Below are 27,728 nucleotides of genomic sequence, written 5' to 3' on the forward strand. Positions count from 1 at the left end.
TCATTATATTACGAGGCATATCTGTTATTGTGTAGATTGCGCTAAATATGATTTTACACAATAATGTCCTTGGAATAGTAGGTTCAATAGGCATCAAGTGTGACTTGATTGTGAGATCCTATAATTAATGAACATTATTCCTAAATGTCCATAGTCAAAGTATTATCGTTAATTAGGACAACGATAATACGGTTAGACTAGTGTGAGTGTTGATTGATGACCAAGTCTCATAGGTCATGGATATGGAGATATCAAATCACACCACATGTATACATTAAGAGTAATGTGTATTGGACTGACCCACCATGAGATTGCTACATGGTTTGTTACGTGATTGTCATTAGCATATCTCAAAGTGACTATAGTGTAATGGTCCTTTGACTTGAGGTCACCATAGATTCCTACATGTAATGTCATATACTTTGATACTGTCAAACGCCACTGTAACAGGATGGTTATAAAGACAGTTATTGGGTATACCACAGAGCATGGAGAGGAATGTGAGTGATCAAAATAGAATTTGTCCCTCCTACGAAACGGGAGCGATATCTCACGGCCACTTGGTGGTTAAGTCTAAAAGTGTATGCATACCCAAATGAGTCGATATAGCGATATCGAGCTCATTTGTTCTGATAGACTTACCCAGTAAACCAAGAAAGAGAGATATTGAGCCATACAAGGATGTCATCGACCATGCCTTGGGCTCAATAGAGATATAGAGGACAATGGATTATATTACACGGTAATATAGGTTACAAGGTTCGTCGAGAAATTGACTTTTCGATTACTTGAGTAACAGTGATGCATTGCTAGATGCCGCTCACTGTTTGTAATATTAAAATAGAGATTTCGATATTACTATCAACGTAATTGGGAACCTACAGGGTCACACACTACGACTAAATTGACGAGATATTTTGAAACAATAAAATCGTCTAATAGAGATTAGATGATTTATGGTGCGACTAATTAATCGGATATTTAATGAGATTAAATTTGTCGATTAATTAGACTCGATTTATTAGATTAAATGGACCAAATTGATGCACGATTAATACGGTGACACATGGGCCATACATATGTCTACATTTATACATACACATGGGCTAATTAAATGATGCCATTTACCTAGACACATGTCATGTAGGGAGCCCATGTAATTCTAATCCCACATCGGTGGGATTTGAATTTTCTTCCCTTCCTGTTTGTTATATAAAGGGTACAGAGCATACAAATATTATATAGATGAGATATATATGTATGCATGTGTTTGTGTACGTTTACATACACAAATATATAAGATATACATGTATGTATATAAATGGGCATAATTGAGTTGAATTGTTCAACTCATTAGGTCCAATTAAGTCTAATAAATTTCGAGAGTCGCACCAGTGTTTCTTTCGAGTGTTGGTCACTAGCACCGCCGATCTCGAAGACTCGTCGACAAAATCGGCGTGGACACCGGTAGAGGCGTCACGCGTGGGACGCTCGGTCGACAACTTTAAATATTCCAGGTACGCTTTTATTTACTCTTATTCTTCTAGTAGATCCTTGGAATTAGTTTCACGGGTATGAAATTTTGAATTTCTGTTCCTTTTCGTTTCCGTTGCGCCCCGTGAAACTAGCAATTGGTATCAGAGCCTAGCTAGTTAGAATCTGAGTAGATAATAGCATAAAATATGATTTTATGCTTGGTACTGGTATGATTATGTTTGATATTTGCGGTGCATGACTGTTAAACATGGACTATGTCCTAGTTGTGTTAGTATAATAGTTATACGTGTGGACGATTATGTAATAGTTACATAATAGTGTATAGTGAGATCGATTAAATGTTAATCAAATCCCTCAAAATATTAAGTCCATATCCTTCCACCGTGTAACGCTCGTCAAGACCAAGATCGATGAGTGTGTAGACCTTGCCTTCGCAGGATGCCCTTATCTATCCTAGTAAGACGTTGTGTTTACCAGTGGGTCGGACTTAACTGAGCAAGCCTAATAGGATTAGGAGTTCAGAGGCATGTAGTTGGGCATCGATCTATAAGATAGATTTGAATAAGGAGTTATTCACTCAACTAATCAAGAGTTGCATGTGATGCAATTGGGAAAGTGAGTTCCCTACCTAAATAGCCAGTTCTGGGTGAATCAGCCCTCGCTGACTCAGAGCTTGGTGAGATATGGATCTTGAGCTACTATGAGAATGATATTCTCTGAATCAATGTTGAGGGTCATTGATTTGATATAAATAGTGGGAGCAATATTTATAAAGTCCTCATTAAATATTGTTGTGTCATAATACTTATTTTGTATATTTCTATGGTAGTTACCATGGCAGGGAGCACTTCTAGTACTTTCTGTTTGCGATCCGTCCTTGATAAGGACAAACTGTCAGGGAATAATTTCCTTGGTTGGTATCGAAACTTGAGAATTGTTCTCACCCAAGAAAAGAAGCTATATGTCTTAGAGCAACCTCTTCTTGCGCCACCGCCTGACGATGCCCCCCAAGCTGAGAAAGATGCTTATAGTAAGCATCATGATGATGCCGTAAACGTCGGATGTCTCATGTTAGTCACCATGGACTCGGAGCTTCAGAAGCAACACGAGAACATGAAGGCGTACGATATGATCGTGCATCTCAGGCAGCTCTATCAAGAGCAGGCCCGACATGAGAGATTCGAGATCTCTAAAGCACTTTTTCAAGCAAGGTTGACTGAGGGTAGCTCGGTGGGTCTTCATGTACTCAAGATGATTGGGTACGTTGAGACTCTGGGAAGACTGGGATTTCCTCTTGGTTAAGAGTTGGCCACAGATTTAGTCCTACAGTCGCTGCCCAGCAGTTATAGTCAGTTCATTATGAGCTATAATATGAATGACTACAATAAACCATTGCCTGAACTGCTTAGCATGTTGAGAACAGCTGAGCATGATATCAGCAAGGGGACATCCGTTCTAATGGTCCAAGGGACCAAAAGAAAGGGCAAGAGCAAGAGTAAAGGCAAGAAGGCTAAAGGTGCATCCAATTTTGACTTGGGTGCGTTGAAGCCTAAAGCCAAGGTGGCGAAGAATGATTACTGCTTCCATTGTGGCAACACTGGACATTGGAAGCGGAATTGTAAGATATACCTGGAAGAGTTGAAGAAGAAGAAGGGAAGTGAGACTTCCACTTCAGGTATCCATGTTATAGAGATTAATGTATCTACTACTTCTACATCTTGGGTATTAGATACCGGATGTGGTGCTCATATTTGTGGAAATATGCAGGACCTAAAGGACAGTAGATCGTTGACAAAGGGCGAGGTGGACCTAAAAGTTGGAAATGGAGCAAGAGTTGCTACATTAACTGTAGGGACTTATCACCTAGTTTTACCTACTGGGCTTGTATTAGATCTTAACGACTGTTATTATGTACCTGCTATTAGTAGAAACATAATATCTGTTTCTTGTTTGGACAAGAAGGGATTTTGTTTCACTATAAAGAACAAGTGTTGTTCTATGTACATGAATGATGTATATTATGGCAGTGCACATTTAAGTAATGGTCTGTATGTTCTTGATCTAGATACGCCTATTTATAATGTGGAAACCAAACGGCTCAAATCTAATGATTCGAACCCGACTTACCTCTGGCATTGTCGTTTAGGCCATATTAGCGAGAATCGCATCTCTAGACTCCATAAAGATGGATTACTGGACTCGTTTGATTTAGAATCGATCGAGACATGCGAACCTTGCTTAATGGGGAAAATGACTAAGGCCCCTTTTACTGGAAAAGGTGAGCGAGCTAGTGATCATCTGGCTCTCATACATACTGATGTATGTGGACCAGTGAACAAGCTTGCTAGAGGTGGGTATCTCTACTTCATTACATTTACTGATGATTTCAGTAGATTTGGATATGTGTATTTGATGAAACACAAATCTGAATCCTTTGAAAAGTTCAAAGAATTTAAGAATGAAGTGGAGAATCAGTTGGGTAAGAGCATTAAAGTTCTTCGATCAGATCGAGGAGGTGAATATTTGAGCTATGAGTTTGCTGACTATCTTAAACAGTGTGGGATTTTATCTCAACTAACTCCACCTGGAACACCACAGTGGAATGGTGTAGCTGAGAGGAGGAATCGAACTTTATTAGATATGGTTCGATCTTTGATGAGTCATGCAAACTTATCTGACTCCTTCTGGGGATATGCTCTACAGACAGCTGCTCTCATATTAAACAATGCTCCGTCGAAATCAGTTGAAAGGACACCATATGAGATGTGGTATGGGAAACGTCCCAAGATGTTTTTTCTAAAAATATGGGGTTGCGAAGCTTATGTGAAGAGATTGTCTTCGGATAAGTTTGGCCCTAAATCGGACAAATGTTACTTTGTGGGGTATCCTAAGGAAACTCGAGGATACTATTTCTATAATCCCATCGAGGGCAAAGTGTTTGTCGCTCGAACTGCGGTATTCCTTGAGAAAGAGTTTCTCTCCAAAGGAACTAGTGGGAGGAAATTAGAACTTGGGGAAGTTCTACCACAAAATGACATTGACCAATCGACGGGCGATGTTGCAGAACAAGTACCACAAGTTGTTGTGGCACAATCTTCTGCACAAGTGACACAGGAGCTTCGTAGGTCTGGTAGGATACGTCATGAGCCCGAGAGATATGGATTTCTCGTGACTCAAGATAATGACGTATTGCTCATAGATAATGATGAGCCTACAACCTATGCGGAAGCCGTAATAGGCTCTGACTCTGAGAAATGGCTGGTGGCCATGAGATCTGAAATGGAGTCCATGTACACTAACCAAGTATGGACTTTGGTTGATCCACCTGAAGGGGCAAAACCCATTGGGTGTAAGTGGGTCTTCAAGAAGAAGATTGACATGGACGGTAATGTGATTACCTTTAAGGGCCGACTTGTGGCAAAAGGTTTCAGACAAGTTCATGGTGTTGACTATGACGAAACCTTTTCCCCGGTAGCTATGCTTAAATCCATCAGGATCTTGCTTGCAATTGCAGCTTATTATGATTATGAGATCTGGCAAATGGATGTCAAAACTGCTTTCCTGAATGGGAATCTCCTCGAGGATGTGTTTATGACACAACCTGAGGGTTTTGTCGATCCACATTGTGCCGGAAAAGTTTGTAAGCTACAACGGTCTATTTATGGGCTGAAGCAAGCTTCTAGGAGCTGGAATCTTCGTTTTGATGATGCAATCAAAGAGTTTGGCTTCATCAAGAATGAAGATGAACCCTGTGTTTACAAGAAGGTTAGTGGGAGCGTAGTAATCTTCCTGGTGTTGTATGTAGACGACATACTTCTGATTGGGAATGACATTCCTTCCCTACAGTCTGTGAAGACTTGGTTGGGAAGGTGTTTCTCTATGAAGGACTTAGGCGAAGCTACCTACGTGCTAGGTATCAGGATCTATAGAGATAGATCCAGGAGACTGCTTGGCTTAAGTCAGAGTGCATACATAGATAAAGTGCTTCGGCGATTTAGCATGCAGGATTCTAAGAAAGGGTCGCTGCCTATGTTACATGGCATAAGCCTTTCGAAGGCTCAGTGTCCTTCTACTCGAGAGGAGAGGGACCGCATGAATAGGATTCCATATGCGTCAGCTATTGGATCCATCATGTATGCTATGTTATGCACTCGATCAGATGTCTCGTATGCTTTGAGTATGACGAGTCGATACCAATCAGATCCAGGTGAAAGACACTGGATTGCAGTAAAGAACATCCTTAAGTACTTACGAAGGACTAAGGAGATGTTTTTGGTATATGGAAGCGAAGAAGAGCTCGTTGTAAGAGGTTACACCGATGCTAGCTTCCAGACCGATAAGGACGACAGTAGATCGCAGTCAGGGTATGTGTTTTGCCTGAATGGAGGTGCTGTGAGTTGGAAGAGTTCCAAACAGGAGACAGTAGCCGATTCTACCACAGAGGCCGAGTATATTGCTGCCTCTAACGCTGCAAAAGAGGCCGTTTGGATCAAGAAGTTCGTGACAGAACTTGTTGTGGTTCCTAGCATCGCAGACCCAGTGGATCTCTATTGTGACAACAATGGAGCCATTGCGCAAGCTAAGGAACCCAGGTCTCACCAGCGATCCAAACATATACTCAGACGCTTCCATCTCATTCGCGAGATCATCGACAGAGGAGATGTGAAGATATGCAGAATACCAACAGATGAGAATCTCGCAGATCCACTTACGAAGCCTCTTGTGCAGCGCAAGCACGAGACTCACACTAGATCTATTGGCATTAGACAGATGCCAGATTGGCTCTAGTGCAAGTGGGAGATTGTTGGGAATTGGTGTATGCCCTAGAGGCAATCTATAATCAGTTCTGTAATATGATATCTATTTCATTATATTACGAGGCATATCTGTTATTGTGTAGATTGCGCTAAATATGATTTTACACAATAATGTCCTTGGAATAGTAGGTTCAATAGGCATCAAGTGTGACTTGATTGTGAGATCCTATAATTAATGAACATTATTCCTAAATGTCCATAGTCAAAGTATTATCGTTAATTAGGACAACGATAATACGGTTAGACTAGTGTGAGTGTTGATTGATGACCAAGTCTCATAGGTCATGGATATGGAGATATCAAATCACACCATATGTATACATTAAGAGTAATGTGTATTGGACTGACCCACCATGAGATTGCTACATGGTTTGTTACGTGATTGTCATTAGCATATCTCAAAGTGACTATAGTGTAATGGTCCTTTGACTTGAGGTCACCATAGATTCCTACATGTAATGTTATATACTTTGATACTGTCAAACGCCACTGTAACAGGATGGTTATAAAGACAGTTATTGAGTATACCACAGAGCATGGAGAGGAATGTGAGTGATCAAAATAGAATTTGTCCCTCCTACGAAACGGGAGCGATATCTCACGGCCACTTGGTGGTTAAGTCTAAAAGTGTATGCATACCCAAATGAGTCGATATAGCGATATCGAGCTCATTTGTTCTGATAGACTTACCCAGTAAACCAAGAAAGAGAGATATTGAGCCATACAAGGATGTCATCGACCATGCCTTGGGCTCAATAGAGATATAGAGGACAATGGATTATATTACACGGTAATATAGGTCACAAGGTTCGTCGAGAAATTGACTTTTCGATTACTTGATTAACAGTGATGCATTGCTAAATGCCGCTCACTGTTTGTAATATTAAAATAGAGATTTCGATATTACTATCAACGTAATTGGGAACCTACAGGGTCACACACTACGACTAAATTGACGAGATATTTTGAAACAATAAAATCGTCTAATAGAGATTAGATGATTTATGGTGCGACTAATTAATCGGATATTTAATGAGATTAAATTTGTCGATTAATTAGACTCGATTTATTAGATTAAATGGACCAAATTGATGCACGATTAATACGGTGACACATGGGCCATACATATGTCTACATTTATACATACACATGGGCTAATTAAATGATGCCATTTACCTAGACACATGTCATGTAGGGAGCCCATGTAATTCTAATCCCACATCGGTGGGATTTGAATTTTCTTCCCTTCCTGTTTGTTATATAAAGGGTACAGAGCATACAAATATTATATAGATGAGATATATATGTATGCATGTGTTTGTGTACGTTTACATACACAAATATATAAGATATACATGTATGTATATAAATGGGCATAATTGAGTTGAATTGTTCAACTCATTAGGTCCAATTAAGTCTAATAAATTTCGAGAGTCGCACCAGTGTTTCTTTCGAGTGTTGGTCACTAGCACCGCCGATCTCGAAGACTCGTCGACAAAATCGGTGTGGACACCGGTAGAGGCGTCACGCGTGGGACGCTCGGTCGACAACTTTAAATATTCCAGGTACGCTTTTATTTACTCTTATTCTTCTAGTAGGTCCTTGGAATTAGTTTCACGGGTATGAAATTTTGAATTTTTGTTCCTTTTCGTTTCCGTTGCTTCCCGTGAAACTAGCAGTTAGAACTCCTCGAAAGATCAGGAAAAATTATCAAATGACTCAACCTATACGACAAGAGACAACCTGACAAGAGCTCACTAACTTAATCACCACAAACAAGTAACCCCTGAACTGAGAACAGTATTAGAATAATTCCACAAACATAAGACAAGAACATCCCTCGACTGATTGAATCCTTTGAATACATCCCTCAGCAACAACATAAAATCCGTCAAATACTCGCAAGCAAAATCGCAAACATAGCATTTCATTTCCCAGTAATAACGACCAAGGATCTCACGCTTTAAAAGAAACCACTTTTGTATTTCCCATTCAACAGCCAAACAGAACACCAACGGTGGGAATTTAAATCAAGAATCATATCATATACATAAAGATAGCATCTTATATCCCTACATTAAAATCATAGAACTCAATTTACAATAACTTGAACTGTACTGTGACTCGACATGATCCTATCTATCTCCTTACATATCCCCCCTCAACCTCCACAACTCCCATAACACATCTCAATCTCAATGTCAATCTCAATATCATAAATATATCTCAATCTCTCCCTTTTCATATTCCGCCGGGCTCAGCGGTCGATCATGCCTCTTTCTTTATTCTGCCGAGTCCAACAGCTGATCTGGCTCCCTTCTTTATTTTGCTGAGTCCAGAAGCTGATTAGGTCCCGTTCTTTATTTTGCCGGTCCAGCCGCCAATCTGAGTCTTTTTATATTCCGCGGGGTCCAACGACCAATCAACCCATTTCATCTCCCGCCAAGACCAACAGACAACATCATAAACTAACATATAATCCGATTGCTTAATTTAACTTACATGATAATAACCTCGGCATGATAATTAACCTTTATCAATATAAGATAATCCTATAATATACACCTTGCACCACAACAACCTTCAATGATATAACATAGAACACACCACTCACCCTTATATGTCAAATCAAAGAAACAAGATCAAGCAAAGTCAACCACAAGGGCCAATTTACAGCACACAAAGCACCCAATTGCAATTCCAATCAATTCCATAGAAGTCCGACCATCACAGTCATTCAGATCACACTGGCTAATCCACTTAGAAATGAAAGCTACTAATTTATACAAACCAATAATAGAAAGTCGATCGTATAAATTAGATACAGCATTATATCACAATGATCCAAGGCAGCAAGCAAGTAGCTAAAATCAAATCCAGGGCAACAATCTAACCCTAGAAAACTATCAAATCAAAGGCAACAATCTAAAATCAAGCAAACTCAACCATAAGGAACTATACATAGTTCACAAACACATCTATACCCATTCGAGTTCATAAGATTCACTAGCTTTTTCAAATTTAACTAATTTTTCACACATGTCTAGGCTCAAGCAAGGAAAACATATAAAATTTAAGTATATTGGCTAACTTTGACTAATTTGGAGAAACCTACCTCGTTTCAAGTCGGAGATGAAAACAAATCCCAGGAAACTTTCTCAAATCGTTTAACCTTCAAACCTACAGCCAAAACCTCTACCATGGTACTGTCAAAACTAAATTTTCATTTATACAGTAGGATTCAAAGGGCTAGTCAAGAATCAAAATATTCAAGACCAAATTATGTAATATATTGGGAACTGTCACCATAAAAATTGCAATCAATTTCGAATATTCTTTATCTTGAATGTACACCCCATTAACTGAAAACAAAGGGAAAAACAAGGGGGTTCTAGTAGCTGTCCAGAAACAAGATCAAAACAGAGGAATTTTTGCTACGGTTGAAATCTGATTTTTTTTTTTCTTGTCTTTGCACGGCTGATATTCTCTATCCCCCTCACTGGGCTCTGTGGTTTTGCTCCAGCCGAAGAGATGAAAAGAAAAGAAAGAGAACGAATATGAAGGAAAGAAATAGGAGGAGGTGGAGAAGATTGGGTTTAAGGGAAATTCTTGGGTGTATTATGGTGCATGCTGGTCACCACTTAATTCCCCACTCATTTTAACTTTATAAACCTGATTATCAAACTTTAAGAAATCATAAAATTTTTAATACTTATTGCCAAATAAATTACTGATACCTAATGAATGATAAAAATAAATTCTAAATTTAAGCGTAAATATGTCCTATAAAAAATTCGGGATGTCACAGCTATTCACTTGTTGGGTCTTCTTCATGCTAAACACGTCGTTTGCTAGTTGCTTTCAATCGTGAAAGAAGGAATGTCATTGAAAACTAAGAGGCCATCTTGCAGTCTATGTTGGAGAAGAAGCCTTCATTGCCCAGAGCAGTTCGGCAAGGATCTGGCAAACTCAAGGAATTCTGTTATTTAAATGATAAGCAATAACTTACGCCCTTGACCAACAAAGTGCATTTGCGTCCATTTTATCCACATGTTGGGCCCTTATCGTAGATTCCAGCTAGCACAAGTTTTTCTATCTACAAGTCATATGTTTCGGTGCGCCTGCACAAGTTGTCCCCTGCAACTAGGAGAACTTAATGTATTCCAAGGAAGACACAAAATGTCAGTCGTTGCCAATTTCCTTGCGTTAAGTTAGAAGACACATCCATGTGAAGTCCCATAGGAATATGTCTCTAATTCGATCAAACTATCCTGAAAATAAGAAATTCCCCCACACCACTCATCCCGAACTTCCAAAGATTTCTGCACCATCTCGCTAACACTTTTTTTTTTTTTTGATAATTAAAAGGCCGGGAGGGGGAGAGACCAGTGTAGCAACCCCTCTGGAGACCAGAGGGGCCCCACAACCGCCATGGAATGTTCTATTCGCTCAAATAGGTAAAGGGTTCGGTGAGACATAGCCCACCTAGGTCACCATGACCCTACCAAAGCGCACAGTGGACCAGAACAACTTCCATAGGGTAGAAGACAAGGGTATACTAACGCAAGCGCTTTCGTGTTTGAGTTGAGTTTCGATCCCTTGATCTCCCCTTTGGAAAACAAAGTCCGTTACCAAGCTACCACCTTGGTGGTACCATCCCGCTAACACATATCTATATATATATGGTTCACTTAGCTTTGCCACAGCCACATCAAGCACTCAGTCTCTCGAGTTATTCTACACAAACCTTTCCGTTCTGCTGATCTTCACAGTCTACCCAAGTGATTAGCATTTAAAATGGCCATTCGTCGGTCAGCTGTTGCTCATGCTAAGCAGGTTCTTCGGCGATCACTTTCGATCGGTAAAGAAGGAATGTCTCCAAAAACTCCAAAAGGCCATCTTGTAGTTTATGTTGGCAAGGAGGAGAAGCAGAGATATACGGTGGCAATATCATACCTGAATCAGCCTTTGTTCCTGGACTTGCTGAGCAGAGTTGGAGAGGAGTTCGGGTATGATCATCCCATGGGTGGTCTCACAATACCCTGCACAGAAGACGCATTTATTGATCTTATCTCTCAGTTGAGTGAATTGTAAGATGAGTGGAGTAGAAGCAAGCGAAACAATTTTGTATATATAGATCCAAAAGAATACGATATGTACCATTATGTTTTATCAGTACAGGTTCATGAAGTGAAATATATACATTCTTTAGATCAGTTGATGTCGACACTGTGCATTCTTTCCCCTCTTTATCCACCATTTCTGTGAAATTCTCGGCAACCATAAAGATTCATTACATCAATTATTCCAGCTTAGGTCTATTCAGTGAAGAGACCGCGAATACCCACCGTCTTCCTAGAAGCCTGAAGGTGACCACCAGTGCTTGTATACATATTATCCAGTTATTGGCATTGGCTACTTATTCCTTTCTCGTTAACAGTACAGGATCTTTAGAACTTGGTCTCTCGACATGTTCATAAGATGAACAGTTCTGCAGAAAGTCTGTTACTCTGTATATGATTTTCTCAGAATGTGAACGCAAATGTTGAAAAGAAATTTTCAGGCTTATCTTGAATCATTGTATTTAAGGCTTTCATTTGATTTCTTGATATATTATCTTCAGATATAAGTCAAGCCAGCTCAATCATATAGAGAAACTTATCTGATGTCAAAGCCGGCTTTGTGATGTTTCATTATACTTGCTAATTTGGTAAGAGACAGCTGATGGTGATGTGATCTGCACCAACCGTTCAAGTCAGGCCCATGCTTTTTTTAACCTATGGAGAAACATCAGAAGAGCTGATTGTCGATCATCTCTAGTCCAAACTTCGACAATGTCATTGAGTAATTGAGATAGTTGGAGAGACACAGTCCATCTGTCAGAAAGATCTCTACCTGACGGGAATGCCGCCATTTCTCCTGCAAGATGGGACCATAAATTCAATATCCCCGGGTGGTCCATACAGAAGTTAAACCATTTGGATATATCAATGTATTCCAACAAACATACAAAACCCGAACCAATGCCACGTTTCTGATGAGATAGATGACAGGACAAGGTGAACTCTCATATGAACATGTCTCTCATTCGATCATAACATTCTGAAAACAAATGGCCCCAGACCACTCACACCGAACTTCCCAAGATTTCTCTGACCTTAACCAAGCCCCTATATATATACATACATAACTTCATCCTCAGCCATACCAAGCATTAAACTCCTCAGGTTATCCCAAGCACCTCTTTCTTTCTTCCGATCCCAAGATTCTCAGGATATCCATATTCATCCCCTTTAATATCTTCTAACATGGCCATTCGTCGATTGGGTGTCGCTCACGTACTTCGCCGGTCACTCTCAATCGGTAGAGAAGGAATGTCTTCAAAAACTCCGAAGGGCCATCTTGTGGTTTATGTTGGAGAAGCGGAGAAGAAGAGATACATGGTGCCGATATCGTACCTTAACCAGCCTCTATTTCTGGACTTACTGAATAAAGCAGAGGAGGAATTCGGGTACGATCATCCCATGGGCGGTCTCACGATTCCCTGCAGAGAAGAAACATTCATTGATCTCATTTCTCAGTTGAGTGAATTGTAAGAGAATAGCATAGAATGGAAAACAATTTTGTATACTGAGATCCCGAAAAATACATGGACAGTTCATTTGTTTTACAGCAGTTTGGTGAAGTGAAAGTAATCTTGCTTCTAGCAGCTAACGCGGCTTCTGTGTTCTTATTTTCACTCTGCATCAATTGCTGCAAATGGAATCACATAACTAAAGGACCATGGTAGCAAGTGTTTTTAACACGAGTGATTGTGGGCCCTGTTGGTGCGGGAACTCAAGGCTGATGAAAATGAACAAACGGGGAGAGATGGCTTCTAGGCATGTGATTGTATTCCTTAACACTTTATTCGCTTCCACCAATAGTGTGCAATCGGGATCTACGAAAATAAATCTCCAGTATACAAAGAAGCCAATGACCGCTGACTGCGTCTTACAGTGACGAAAACGATCCATTAAGTACTTGTAGATGTTTACAAGATTACAAAATCTCATTCTAAGTCATCTGCAGCAGACCGAGAACGAGAGCATTATGAGAAAGATGATAGAGAGAGGGGAGACGAGAATTTCTGATGAGAATGTTCCTTATCGTACCTTCTAATGTGAGAATATCTATTTGACACTTATGAGAGGCTTATGTGTCTCTTCGAAGGGAAACGTCCATTCGACTATTCTTGTTGAAGAGAGATGTCTTTTACGTCAAAAGGTTCAAGCAGTTAACATGTCTTTTCACGCACATCTATTTATATTATATTAATGTTGACTACTCAAGCAACGAAAGGCTCCCGTTCATTTCATGAGAGGCTGCCACTTCAGATTTTTCAGCATTTTCTAGGCTCCTCATCGAATGTCCTTTAGAATGCATCTAAATTAGTAAATTTAGACAAATGAATTTATTTTAATAAATAATATCAATCAATATATTTATTTATTGCAATAAATTAATATTCTACTATCTTCCCTTCTCTAGAATTCTCTTCTTATTGGCCCTCGCATCCCTCCCATTCCAACTATATATAAATCATCTCCTTGAAATATCATTGTTTAATGCAATCAAAGCACCTAATTAGTCGCCAAACACTCCATCTGATTCCTCAAGGCCAGGAAATATGTTGAGTGAATTGGCATCAGCGCTTCTATCTACCTCGCCGTTGTCCTCGAGTTTTTTGCCGCTGAGGTAACGATTGACATTCTTCACTTTTGATAATTTAATTTCAACCTTTTTACGTGGATCTCAATTCGAGATTTGGTGATTTGATTGATGTTCTTGAATCGAGGTGGAGGTGGCGGTAGTGACCGCAAGGTCCCATGGTTGGCGGGGAACATGGCGAGGGTAACATGAAGACACGGATCGTGCCAAGGCAAATTTGGTTGGTTGTGAGGAACAACGAGGTGACGATCGTGAAAGATGGCGTTCTGTCGAACATCCACAACATGTTCCTCCGAAAGAAGGCCTCCTTTGGGTCGAAATGCGACCACACCGACAACGTTGATTGAGCCCTTTGTGGATCATTGTTATTACCATTCTTTGGTTCTTTCAGCTTTCATGTATGACACTATGACATTGTAGTTTGAATTAATACTGCAAACCTAAGAGATTGTTTTTCGCCATGGACTAATTGCGTGAATGTACTCTCTTCATCTTCTTTTTTGACAGGAAAACAAAATTGTCTAATATTGGTGGATTGGGTTAATCATGGAGACTCAAAATTGCTATCGAGCTATTGGACTCAAAAATTTTCACTTTACAGTGGTATAAAGATGTTGGTTAGTTAATAAATCAAAAGAGTTGAAATATGAGATTGTTATATATGGTAAACTTGAATTATTAGGAATGTAAGTTGTGTAAATAATAAAATGTTATTTTCATAAAAAAGGTAACAAAATGCCCAAAAAACAGAGGAATTAATTCCAGGTTTGCCTTTCAAGGGTTGTTGGAGTTATTTATTCAATTGTTGCCTTACTAATTTTTGTCGGGCTTGGCTGTGCTGAATTTTCTTATTAATTGTGTACAAAATATTAACTGAATCGTGACCCGCGCAACGCGCGGTTTAAAGGACTAGTTTTGTTATAAAAATCTCTCTCTCTCTCAACATGGTATAAAACTTTTTATATTTACAAATCTGCCCCACTTTTTCTATATTATTTAATTATAGGCCAATTTCAAATTAATGAAGTTTGAAAATTCCCCGATAATCCCCTACCATTTTCAAATCTTCAGTAATCCTGGAACCTCGTGCGTAAATGAAGGTGTCTTTTGATTGAACCTCCACTTAGTGAATTCATATGCGAACTAATCTGAATTGCATGCTAGGCAAGTTTTGAACCAATTATCTTTTCTGAATAGTCTTGCACTCAATCACACACAAGATTACTACACTTCCAATTGCTCGGAATTATATTGACACTTTTAAGGCCATGGTCCGTGTCCTTTTCATAAGTATTTGATAGCGACGCCCTAGCTCCAAGAAGCCACACCACTTCACACTTATATAGGTAGACTCTATATCGAAAGTGCCTCTGTAACTAAAACACTCCAACAAAAGTATGTTATATGTCCATTAAGAGCATTTTGCTCAATATGCTCTTTCAATCTCCTCATGCACAATAGGAGATAGATAATGGCGTACTTTTGTTAACGAATTAAATTACATAGGATCTTCGGTTGGAATCGCGGACTTTGAACTCTTGCATTTCCTTCTAGGGGATATTCTTCGGAAAAACCAATCAAGAATCCTGATTACTAGAACCAAAAACACACTTTCACAACTCAAATTGCGAAGTTAGTAGCCATCTCCCTAAGTGATGCAAACGCTGTTTTCGCCAACTGAAAAATAAAGCCTTAAGATTGTTGGTGCAGGATCTCTGAGTTGACGAAAATGAACAAACGGGAGAGATGGCTTTCTAGGCACGTGATTCGCTTCCCTTAAGGCTTTATTCTTCCTTACCAATAGTGTGCAATTGGGATCTCCAGAGGAAACCTCCAGGATACAAAGAAGCCAATGACTGATTGCATCTTGCACTGACGAAATCAATCCATTGAGCACTCGCAGATGTTTACAAAATTACAAGATCTCGTTCTAAGTCTTCTGCAGCAGACCAAGAACAAAAGCGGTATGAGAAAAATGAGAGAGAGGGGAGACTAGAGAATTTCTGATGAGAATGTTTCATATTGAAACTTATGATCTGAATATATCTATTTATATTCGAAGGGAAATGTCCATTCGACTATTCTTGTTGAAGATAGATGTCTTTTACGTTAAAAGATTCAAGCAGTTAACGTACTGTGGCTTTTCACACACATTTTGTTATAAAAATCTTCTCTCTCTCAACTTGGCACAGAACTTTTTAATATTTACAAAGTTTCCCCATTTTTCCTATCAATATATAATATAAAGAGGAGTTGTGATGGCCCATCTGAACAGCCTCAAAATGTCCGGATTGATGAATGGAATTTTCTCAAATTTTTTTTAATTTTTAAATTTTTATATTGATCTTTTAATAAAAAGGATTTTGTTTAAATTCTTTAAAGTTATACAATATGATAAAATTCGATATTTTAAATTTTTATAGATATAATGATGATTGCGATTTCTAAACTGTGACACATTATATATATATATAGGTTTTAGAAACAAATAGTGCACACATGTCTGCAAACAAAGGAGCCCATGCTCTCACGACAAAATGAGCCCAAATTCGATTTTTTAAATTTTTATAGATATAATGATGATTGCCATTCCTAAACTGTGACACATTATATATATATATATATATATATATATATATATATATAGGTTCTAGAAACAAATAGTGCACACATGTCTGCAAACAAAGGTGCCCATGCTCTCACGACAAAATGAGCCCCAAGAACAAAGGCATTAGAAAAAGACTGAGCAAAACAAATCAAGGTAACGAGTGTATAGACTCACCGATCCCTCCATCAACATTTACTTATGTGATTAATGTATAGATTTTTTTCTTTAATTCTGATTTATGTATTATTTTTTCTCTTTGATTTTTTAGCGTGTCTTGCAATTTATTTAGTGAATGAGAAAGATTCGTGGAAGATAAAATTTAGAGCATTTCAAATTTTGGAACATAGTGAACACAAAGAATAATGATTTAATTGGCATGAATACGTTCCTTCTTGATGAAGAGATACAAAATAATTTATAATTTATTGCAATATGTATAATGAATAGGACAAATAAGCCAATAGTCCCACACTAATATTTTCTTGATTTTTAACTTTCTTACAAAAAGATTTTAAATTTTTTTATACTTTTAAAGCAATATAATTTGTGGGAGTTGTTGTTATTTTCTCAATTTTTAGCATCTTTTGAAAATGAAATTTTGATTTATTTTAAAATTTTTAAATATTTATAAATATAGATTTGTACTTTCCGTCATTATTTTGTCGATTATTTTGACTTTCTATAATTTTTTTAAAATTTTAATATATTTAAATCAGTATAATTCATGAGATCGTTTGCTATTTTCTCAATATTTTTCAGCATTTTTTAGGAAACAAGTTCTCGATTAACTTTCTTTAAAAAATATTTTTTAAATATTTTTAAAACCGAATAATTTATGAGATTGGTTGTTATGTTCTCGATATTTCAGAATTTTTTTTGGAAACGAATTTTCTGATTTTTGAATTTTTTAAAACATATAGATATATATTTGTACGATCTACACAAAATATTATAAAAATAGATATTCTATATAAGATGTTAAAAGATATGATGTGTTATATGATTTCATTAACCGTAAGTCACATATGCTATTATGTATATTAAATTTGAGCAGAGTTTTATCTATAAAGATAGATTATATTTTGCATTTTCAAAGACTTATTATCATATTTGCTTTTTAAAAAAATAAATCAAATCATAATTTTTATAGATATGATTTGTTATCATATTTTTCAATAAAAATAGAAAATGTTTTCTACCATGTCACACATATATTTCTAATTATATAGTTTTGATTATGGTAATTATGATTTATAAAATATACTGATAATATGTAACGCCCTGATTTACAAACATGAAAATCCGAAATACGAGAGATTATAAAAAGACTTAATATCCATACGATTCAATAATTCCATAAAATATACAAATAATACAATAGTACATGATTTTCTACAATAATTTGTAAGTACAATTTAGACATCAATGATAAAATAGACGTAATCTACAGCGCACTCTAATCTTCAATATTAGCCCCCCAAGAGAACTTATCTGAAAAACATGAAATTTGAAATGGATTGAGCTCGATGACCCAGTGAGTAACCACACTTAAACTAGCCGAGTCTACGGATGAGTTCGATATTCAAAAAGAACAATAAACATAATGCTGATCATCCCTAGCCTCTTCGGAGAACCTAGGTTCATTAATCAACTGAAACCTCATTCGAAAACATATCGCTTATCATACTTATATGATCAAAATCGATAATCATCATAACGAAAATACATGCGTGACTCGAGACATCGACATGGCCATGACAATGAATTTAAAAGATCATAAACATATTCATTTCGAAAACACTAATTTAGGATAGATTACTCACCTTGGTGAACCGCTCGAAATATGACGCTACATTCTCTCAATAATATAATACTTTATTTCTCATAAACCCTGAATGGTAGGTATGCTCTCTCTTACATCAGATTTTTTCTTAGATCCTAAATGATTGTTGCGCTCTCTATTCAACTTTCACTATCTAACATATATTTTCTCTCTCCTAAACAATAAATGGCAGTTCACTTATCTATCCCGTATTCTCTCTCTAACATGACACTTTCTTTCTTTCAAATCTTAAATTGTAGTTCCGCTCTCTTTGACACTTTCTTTCTCCTAACCATAAATGGTAGTTGCGCTCTCTGTTCAACTTTTTCACTCTAACATGACGCTTTCTCTCTCCTAAACTTAAATATTAGTTCCCCTCTCTATTGCATTTTTTTCCCTAACTTAACACTTTCTTTCTCCTAAACCGTCGATGGTAGTTGTATAATAGTCAATACGAACCTACGTGGAGAGAACACAAGTTCAAGTGTTATCATATGCAATGCACGGGTTTCACGACCAGTATTACTATAATTGTGAGCCAACTTCAAAGTAATGAAGTTTGAAAATTCCCCAACAGGCCGTCAGATTTTGCATTAAGATGTTAACTCACGAAGCCCATTGCGAAGGACACGTCTATTGAAACAAACTAAAAGCCCCATGATGAAAGAGCAATGATCCAATACTTTACATGGTAGATTGGGCAACTAAATATAGTAACTTGTCACGATACCATTAGAATGAATTGTGAATTGATTTCCAAGTCGAGTCTATCTAACAGATCGATGGACCTCCCGGGATTTCTTAATAAGCATCTTTCTCTTAAATAAAAGGTGGCTTGAACACTTTGGCCTTGATATCATACGACTTTACCAACTGTGCGCTTTCATGTTTATTTGTCATCCATCAAAAGGACAAAATAAATTCACTACACAATTATAAACCAAATAAGAGATCCATATAAGGAAGCACCAGGTTTATGATATATGTCCAATCTAATGGACTCATGACATAAGAAGCGGAACAAAACCATGTGAATTCTTCTACGTCTCATATGTCAATTTCCTACTGCGATGAAAAGAAAGGCCCTATCTGACTCAACCAATTTGTTCCCAAACCTAGGTCCTAAATTATCAAACTGACTGAGCATCCATTCCAAGGACATCATCAGATTGGAATCCTTAGTCAGCAACAATTTTTAGCAGAAGCCGAAAAGAGAGGATCTGAATGTGATACAAGTACATGACTAATCATACTATGAGCCAAGTATCAAAATGCAGTTCAAAACTCTGACTCAGGTAATATTTACAGTAAGATCACACTAAAATGTGGCGAGTTACGGGAAAGCTTGAGATTGATCATCATTACTATTGAAAGATTTCACCTTAAAGAAACTACCAACAGATCTTCTCTTATCAGAAATCCAATATTCCATATGGTCCACACAAGTTGCCCCCAGCAAATGCCTGGAGAAATTAATGTATGCCAACAAACATAAAAATCTCAATCAATGCTGATGTCCCCTGATGATGAGTTAGAAGACAGGACCATGTGAACTCTCATATGAATATGTCTCTAATTCAATCAAACCTTTCTCAACACAACTGCATGCCTTAGCACCACTCGTTCCGAACTTCAATGAATTCTCCAGTTTCCCACCACCACCTATATATATATATATACCGCAACTACTATATTTGCAACACATCGAGCATTACACTTCTCAAGTGATTGCAAGAAAATACTTTACTTTCTTCTGCCCTGAACCAGCAGTCTGAAATTCCTCATTCATCCTCGCAGTCTTCCAAAATGGCCATCCGTCTCTTGAGTATTTCTAATGCTAAGCGGGTTCTTCGGCGATCACTTTCAATAGGTAGAGAAGGATCATCATCGAAACCCCTGAAAGGCCAACTAGCAGTTTATGTTGGAGAGGAAGAGAAGAAGAGATATATGGTGCGGATATCATACCTGAACCATCCTTTGTTCCAGGACCTGCTTAGCAGAGCCGAGGAAGAATTTGGGTACGATCATCCCATGGGCAGACTCACTATTCCCTGCACAGAGGACACATTCCTTGATCTCCTTTCTCAGTTGAGTGAATTATGAGATGAGAGAAGTAGAAACAGGCTAGAACAATTTTGTGCACTGGATCGGGGAAATAGCTGTACAGTTCTTGTATTCTTTTACTCATGTACTATATCAGTCTCTCGAATGAAATGAAATGATAACCCATGTTCAAAGCACATGTTCTCTAACCGTTGCATCAAATTCCTGTCATCTTGACTCAGCATAACATCATGAAGCAATTATTAACGTTCAAGATAGCCATTCGTCTATAGGCTGTTGCTCATGGTAAGCAGGTCCTTCAGGGATCACTTTCAATTGGTAGAGAAGAAATGTCTCCAAGAACCCCAAAATGCCATCTTGTAGTTTATGTCGTAGAGGAAGAGAAGCGAGATATACAGTATTGATATCATTCTTGAATCAGCCTTAGTTGCTGGACTTGCTGGCCAGGGTTGGGGAGGATGATCATACTATTTTTGGTGTCACGATACTCTGCCGAGAAGATGCATTGATTGATCTTAATTCCCAGTTGAGTAAATCATAAGATGATCGAAGGGGAAAGAAGCAGAAACAATTTGGTGTAGTTCATGTTATGTTAGTAGAGTTTCATGAGGTGAATTGTATACTCGGTTTTAAATCAGTTAACATGGACTTTGGCATTTTATTTCCACTCTTTATCCACCAATTCCGTGGAATGCTCCATAATCATAAAGTTTCATCACGTCGATAATTCTTGTTTAGGTCTACTTGATGAAGAGAACACAAAGTCTACAGCTTTTAGGGTAGTTATCACCATATAATATGACTATAACCAGGCTGATTCTTCTTTAGGTCTACCTGATGAAGAGAACACAAAGTATACAGCTTTTAGGGTGGTTATCACAGTATAGTATGACTATAACCAGGCTTACTATCAGCCGGCTGTTTTCCTAGAAGCCAGTGTAATGACCTGACCTCAAAATCACCATTGCTTCCAGACTCCCACACCCCAAAATCCCACAGTGGTTGGAAAGGTTGTTAGGCCAGTTTTGTAGATTGGGTCGGGTCGTTACAAGTGGTATCACAGCAGTGTGGGTGGGAGCCACCTCTTGAATCACAGGAGCCACCTCTAGAATTCTACCTGCCTGGAGAAGTGTCCTAGGTCTAGATATGATTTGTTTGAGTAGCATGACATCAACAACTTGGGCCTAAGCATTTTGTCCCAGTGGTTGGGCTTCTTGACAGGTTGCTATGTCAGTTCCGTAGATTAAGTCGGGTCGTTACACTAAGGGTGATTACAAATCCTCGTAATTCTTTCGGTTTTCGAGCATTGCCAATCAAAATCCTTTGATACTTTGACAGAAATTTTCATGGATATCTTAAATCATTACTTACAAGCAACATTCATCTGATTCCCTGATATCTTGGAATACTGACCGACACAAACTCAATTATTGAGAGGGACTTATCTACCGTCAAAGTCGGCTTTTCGATGTTTCATAATACTTGCTAATTTGGTAAGAGACAACTGTTGGTCCCATGCTTTGCACCAACCCTTCATGTCAGGTCCATGATTTTATCTGCTACATGAAGCATCACAACAGCTGATTGTCGATCATCTTTAGTGCAGAGTTCAGAAATATCATTGAACGATCAGGTTGCTTTTGAGAGATCTGGTCCACTTGCTAGTTGCTACTGACAGTATGCCTGGTACTTTATAGCGATGAAAGTTCTTTAGCTGATGGGAGTCCCACCATTTCTGTTGCATCAAGCTGACCTAAAGAAGATAGCAATAGCTCTTTTTAATCCATAAATCCAATACTTCAGGCTAGTCCACAACGAAGTTAAATTGTTCGGAGAATTGATGTATTCCAACAAACATACAAGAACCTGAACCAATGCCACATTCCTGATGACTAGTCAGAAGACAGGACCATGTGAACTCTTATAGGAGTATGTCTCGGATTCAATCAAACCAATTTGAAAGCAAATGGCTTCACACAACTCATTCCGAACTTTTGAAGATTTCTCTGACCTTCCACCAACTCCTGTATATTCACAGCACAAAGACTTCATCCACAGCCATATCAAACATTAAATTTTTCAAAGTTATCACAAGCAACTCTTTCTTTTCCAATCTCAAGATTCCCAACTAATAGCTTCATATTCATCTCCATTATCTTTGAACATGGCCATTCGTCGATTGGGTGTCGCTCATGTATGCGCAGGTCACTCTCCATTGGTGGAGAAGGAATGTCTTCTAAAACGCCAAAAGGCCATCTTGCTGTTTATGTTGGAGAAGAGGAGGAGAAGAGATACATGGTGCCGATATTGTACCTCAACCAGCCTCTATTTCTGGACTTGCTGAACAGAGCAGGGGAGGAATTCAGATACAATCATCCCATAGGCTGTCTCACGATTCCCTGCAGCAAAGACGCGTTCATTGATCTCATTTCTCAGTTGAGTGAATTGTAAGAAAATAGAATCAAAATCAATTTTATATACTGAGATCCTGAAAAATACATGTACTTATCAAAGCTTTTGTGGTTTCTTTCTCTCTCCATTGATTGCCACAAAATGCAACAACAGAACCAAAGGTCCATTGAAAGAAATGCTTGAAATATGAGCGACCACGCCATCGAACTCTTTTGCATGCAGAGGTTAAGTTCATAGAGTTGGCTCCAAGAATGAACCTATTGCAACAATCTAAATGCCCCGTTATAACTGGAACCTTCAGGATTATTTTTTGAGTAGCACCTTCTCTAAAATAATATGTATTTTGAACACTTAGGCTTCAATTGATATGACTTTGGTAAACTATGAGCATTGATGTCCGTTTGTTACCCATCTACGCAGACAAAATAAATTGATTTCAGTAATAACTGAATCAGGAATCTGTACAGGACGCACGAGGTTTATGTAATTATGTCCGTTCTAACAGATTCATGACATAAGAGATGGTGAAGTGAACCAAGTTAATCTTCTTCATCTCTGATGCCAATCTCTGATGGGTAAATGAGAAGGCGTTTTCTGACTCATCCCATCTGTCCCCAAACTTTAGTCCTAGATTATCGATCACGAATCATTAGTAGATAGATTAAACCATGTGAACTTTGGTACCATGAATGTATTCATATATCTTTAAATTACTTTTATGTAAGTATACAATCATTTGAAGACAACTGATGGTCCCGTGATTTGTGTCAATCCTTCAAGTCAGGTCCATAGTTCTATCGACCATTGGGAGCATCATATGAACTGTTGACCGTCCATACCAAACACATAATCAATCCAGGGTCCTTGGTCAACAAAATTTTTTATCAGTAGCTGAAAAAAGAAAATGGATTTAATGTACTCCTACTCCTGACCAGTACATCTCACACTACAATCCGAGTATCAAAGTGCAGCTTGAGACTGTGACTCAAGCCAATCAGTAATTTTACCTCAGCAAGGATTGCCAAACTGGGTAATATGATATAGTTACATCATATAGGATCTAACTTCTGGCCAAGGTACGGGAAAAGTCGGGATTGCCCATCATTATTGTTGAAAGATTTCACCTGAAAGAAACTACCATCGAGTATTCTTTTCCCAGAAATCTAATGTTTCATGTGGTCCACATATGTAGTCCCCTGCATGTGCTTGGAAAAATAAATGTACCAACAAACATACAAAATCTGAATTGATGCTGATTTCCTGATGATGAGTCAGAAGACATGACCATGTGAACTCTCATATGGATATGTCTGTAACTTAATCAAAACCATTCTCAAAACAAATGCCTCGGCACCACTCATTCTGAACTTCAATGATTTCCCCAGCTTCACAAAAGCACCTATATATATCTCAACTACCATATCTGCAAGATGTCGAGCACTACATTTCTCAAGTAATTCTTAGAAAATACTTTACTTTCTTCTGCCCCAAACCAGCTATCCACATTCGTCTTCTAAAATGGCCATCCGTCTGTCAGGTGTTTCTCATGCTAAGCGGGTTCTTCGGCGTTCACTTTCAATCGGTAGAGAAGGAACATCATCAAAACCTCCAAAAGGCCAACTTGCAGTTTACATTGGAGAGGAAGAGAAGAAGAAATGCATGGTGCCAATATCATACCTGAACCAGCCTTTGTTTCAGGACTTGCTTAGCAGAGCCGAGGAGGAATTCGGGTATAATCATCCCATGGGTGGACTCACTATTCCCTGCACAGAGGAGACATTCCGTGATCTCATTTCTCAGTTGAGTGAGTTGTGAGAAGAGAGAAGTTGAAACAAGCTAAAACAATTTTGTACATTGGATCCAGAAAATCACCCACCGTACAGTTCTTGTAATTCTTTAATTTTTGTACTAATACAGTCTCTCAAATGAAATCATGACCCGTTTCGAACTACATTGTTTATTTTTTCTCGGTCTCTGATTGATGCATGAAATTCCCGTCATCTCGACTCGCTGTAACATCAGACTGTCACAATCGGTTTAGAAAATCATCAATATCCATGATCTCAATGAATGCAGGGGAATGCAATCAGTACATTTATCTGCTCCAACGAATAATATGTGTAGAACATAGAGGTGATTCCATTCTGCATCTAGTGGGCAATCTCAAAGATGTAAATAAAACTAATAACAAGTTATCGGCAAGACTTATGTTTAATGGTTTACAGAAAATCAGGGTCCTAAAAATATAGCAACATCACAGCAAACAAATGTTTCACTCGTTGTACCAAAACAGGGCATATTAATTTAAATAACTTATTCTTGTTAATTATTTTATTCGCAGTTGAATTTTATGATTTAAACAGTTTATCCGGGCTTTGAAATCTAAGCTTTCGCATTCCGTGAATTTGGACAAACCGTTGTGGCTAAATTAGTTAATGATTTTGCAGTGTTGATCAGAAGAGAAATCCATATCAGAGCAGCATCAAGCATTCACTGCTTCCAGTAGACTAGGAATGCTGTAGTATATATATGAAGAAGAAGTCGTACGAGAGGGTTAATCAATTCTGATATTCTAGGGGTTAATAAGAACAAGATATTGTCTGAAAAGCATATTGTGTGGTTTTCCTAAAACTTGGAGGAATTTCACCAACAACATCATTATCTGCTCAGTGGGATACTAGAAAAAAAGTTCGATGTTAACATGCGATATACCCCACCAGCATGTGCCTGTAAGTTCCGAAGGATGGTAAGTAGGAAGGCAAAACCATGTGAACATTTGGGTGATTATGTCTCCAAATTGAACAAACTGTTCCGGAAAACAAATGCCTCTGCACCCATCACTCCGAACCTCCAAGATTTCTCAGAAGTCCATGCAATCTATATATACTTGAACTATACATATCCAAGACAAAATAACCCCCGAAAGGTCAATTTGCCTGCCACTTCACGACTACATAACAGATGGGACCTCTGGGAATTCCATTAAGAAGCAGCTTCTCTGAAATAATAGACCAACCGATCAGTACTTGAATTACCACAGACCAAATCTCAATATCAAAAAATGCAACTAGGGGCTCTATCATCTGAGTTGAGTCAGTTAGTAATTGCCAAACTGGGTGATATGTGGATTAAATAACATCGTTGACTCTAAGTTCTGGCCATGTTGTAACGGCTATACTTTAAAAAAAAAAAAAAAACTACCAACTGCAGGTCTTCTCTCTTTCCAATCATCTATTCAAAGTGGTCCACACACGCTGTCCCCTCAGTAGGTGCTTGCATAGATTAATGTACAGCAACAAACATACAAAATCTCAATCACTTGCTGATTTCCTGATGATGAGTAGAAGACATGACCATGTGAAAGTCTCACATGAATATGTCTCTGATCCAATCGAACCATTCCATAGACAAATGATCCACACCACTCATTCTGAACTTTATCTCTCCATCTTCCAGCCACCACCTTTATATATATACACACCGCAACCACTATATCAACAGCATATCAAACGCTGCAACTTCTCGAGTGATTCTAAGCAAACACCTTGTTTTCTTCAGATCTGAACCAGCAATCTCCAATTTGTCTTTCAAGTTCATAAAGTGATCAGTGTATAAAATGGCAATTGGTCTCTCTGCTGTTTCTCATGCCAAGCAGGTTCTCCGGCGCTCTCTTTCATTCGGTAGAGAAGGAATGTCCTCAAAACCCCCGAAAGGCCAGCTTGCAGTTTACGTTGGAGAGCAAGAGAAGAGGAGATATATGGTGCCAGTCTCGTACCTGAACCAGCCTTTGTTCCAGGACTTGCTCAGTAGAGCTGAGGAGGAATTTGGGTATGATCATCCCATGGGAGGACTCACGATTCCCTGTTCAGAGGACACGTTTGTTGATCTCATTTCTCAGATGAGTGAACTGTGAGAAGAGAGAGGGGGAAAAAAGCTAATACAATTTTGTATAATGAATCCGGAAAATCACCAGTCATTGTATTATTTTCTTTTTGGACTGGAACAGTCTTATTATTAAATGATGACCCGTTTCAAATCAATCAGTATATTCTTTCACGTTCTTGAACCACTGCGTGAAACTTCTTTCATCTTGACTCGGTGTAATGAATACAAAAAATCATACCGTCACTTTTGGCTTGAAAGAACATCAAGACCCGTCGTCTCAACAATTTCAGGGAATGTAATCAGTATATTCATCTGCTCACGCTTACAATTTGCTTACAACACACAGGCCATGGAAGAAATTAAAGAAGATCCATCAGGAAAAAAATATGAAAAGTAAAATTACAATCCACAGGTCGTACAGGTCGTGATTTGGGGCATTGGATTTTATGGAAGATCAGTGTCCTAAAATATTGCAGCTTAACAGCAAGCTAATGTGTCTGGGCAGCGGGCATTTTACATATCATTAAGAGGAAACTGCTTCTTATTGCTTTAATATGTCCTAGCAAACCACACCTTGTCCAGATAATGAGCGCTAAGCTTTCAATCCCCGTGGATTTGGACAAATTTAATGTTGATTAGATCAGTTGTCAACTTAACTGTTTTGATCAGATGAGAAATCCATATCAGAGAGCAGCATCAAGTATAGAGTTCTTCCAATATATATTTTTAAATTTCACACCTATCAATTAGTTGGGAGTCAGAAATTCTGCAGTAAATGAAGGAAAAGTCCTACGAGAGCTTTAGACAACTGTATCCAATTCAATATCCTAATAGTTAATAAGAATAAACTATCATCTGAACAGCAAATTGTCCGGTGCTCCTAACACTTGGATAAAATGCATTGACTGCTTCC

The 27,728-nt window shown here is 38.2% G+C and overlaps 5 protein-coding genes across 5 annotated transcripts; all 5 read left to right on the top strand.

Annotated features, from left to right (window-relative positions):
- The first annotated feature begins 8,420 nt into the window (after positions 1-8,420).
- On the top strand, positions 8,421-11,426 carry LOC116198047 (auxin-responsive protein SAUR24-like). The gene has a single exon (XM_031528358.1). It carries the CDS (start codon positions 11,112-11,114, stop codon positions 11,406-11,408), a length of 297 nt encoding a protein of 98 aa, XP_031384218.1. The 5' UTR covers positions 8,421-11,111; the 3' UTR covers positions 11,409-11,426.
- An 889-nt stretch (positions 11,427-12,315) lies between these two features.
- LOC116194706 (auxin-responsive protein SAUR24-like) lies at positions 12,316-13,028 on the top strand. The gene has a single exon (XM_031523592.1). The coding sequence runs from the start codon at positions 12,623-12,625 to the stop codon at positions 12,908-12,910; it is 288 nt and encodes a 95-aa protein (XP_031379452.1). The 5' UTR covers positions 12,316-12,622; the 3' UTR covers positions 12,911-13,028.
- Positions 13,029-20,098: 7,070 nt separating this feature from the next.
- On the top strand, positions 20,099-20,694 carry LOC116194705 (auxin-responsive protein SAUR24-like). The gene has a single exon (XM_031523591.1). The coding sequence runs from the start codon at positions 20,261-20,263 to the stop codon at positions 20,555-20,557; it is 297 nt and encodes a 98-aa protein (XP_031379451.1). The 5' UTR covers positions 20,099-20,260; the 3' UTR covers positions 20,558-20,694.
- A 3,475-nt stretch (positions 20,695-24,169) lies between these two features.
- LOC116194508 (auxin-responsive protein SAUR21-like) lies at positions 24,170-24,881 on the top strand. The gene has a single exon (XM_031523321.1). The coding sequence runs from the start codon at positions 24,449-24,451 to the stop codon at positions 24,743-24,745; it is 297 nt and encodes a 98-aa protein (XP_031379181.1). The 5' UTR covers positions 24,170-24,448; the 3' UTR covers positions 24,746-24,881.
- Positions 24,882-26,332: 1,451 nt separating this feature from the next.
- Positions 26,333-26,996, top strand: LOC116194507 (auxin-responsive protein SAUR24-like). Its single transcript, XM_031523320.1, has one exon. It carries the CDS (start codon positions 26,547-26,549, stop codon positions 26,841-26,843), a length of 297 nt encoding a protein of 98 aa, XP_031379180.1. The 5' UTR covers positions 26,333-26,546; the 3' UTR covers positions 26,844-26,996.
- Positions 26,997-27,728: the final 732 nt, after the last annotated feature.

This window comes from Punica granatum, chromosome 2 (genome assembly GCF_007655135.1).
Source record: "Punica granatum isolate Tunisia-2019 chromosome 2, ASM765513v2, whole genome shotgun sequence".
NCBI lineage: Eukaryota > Viridiplantae > Streptophyta > Magnoliopsida > Myrtales > Lythraceae > Punica > Punica granatum.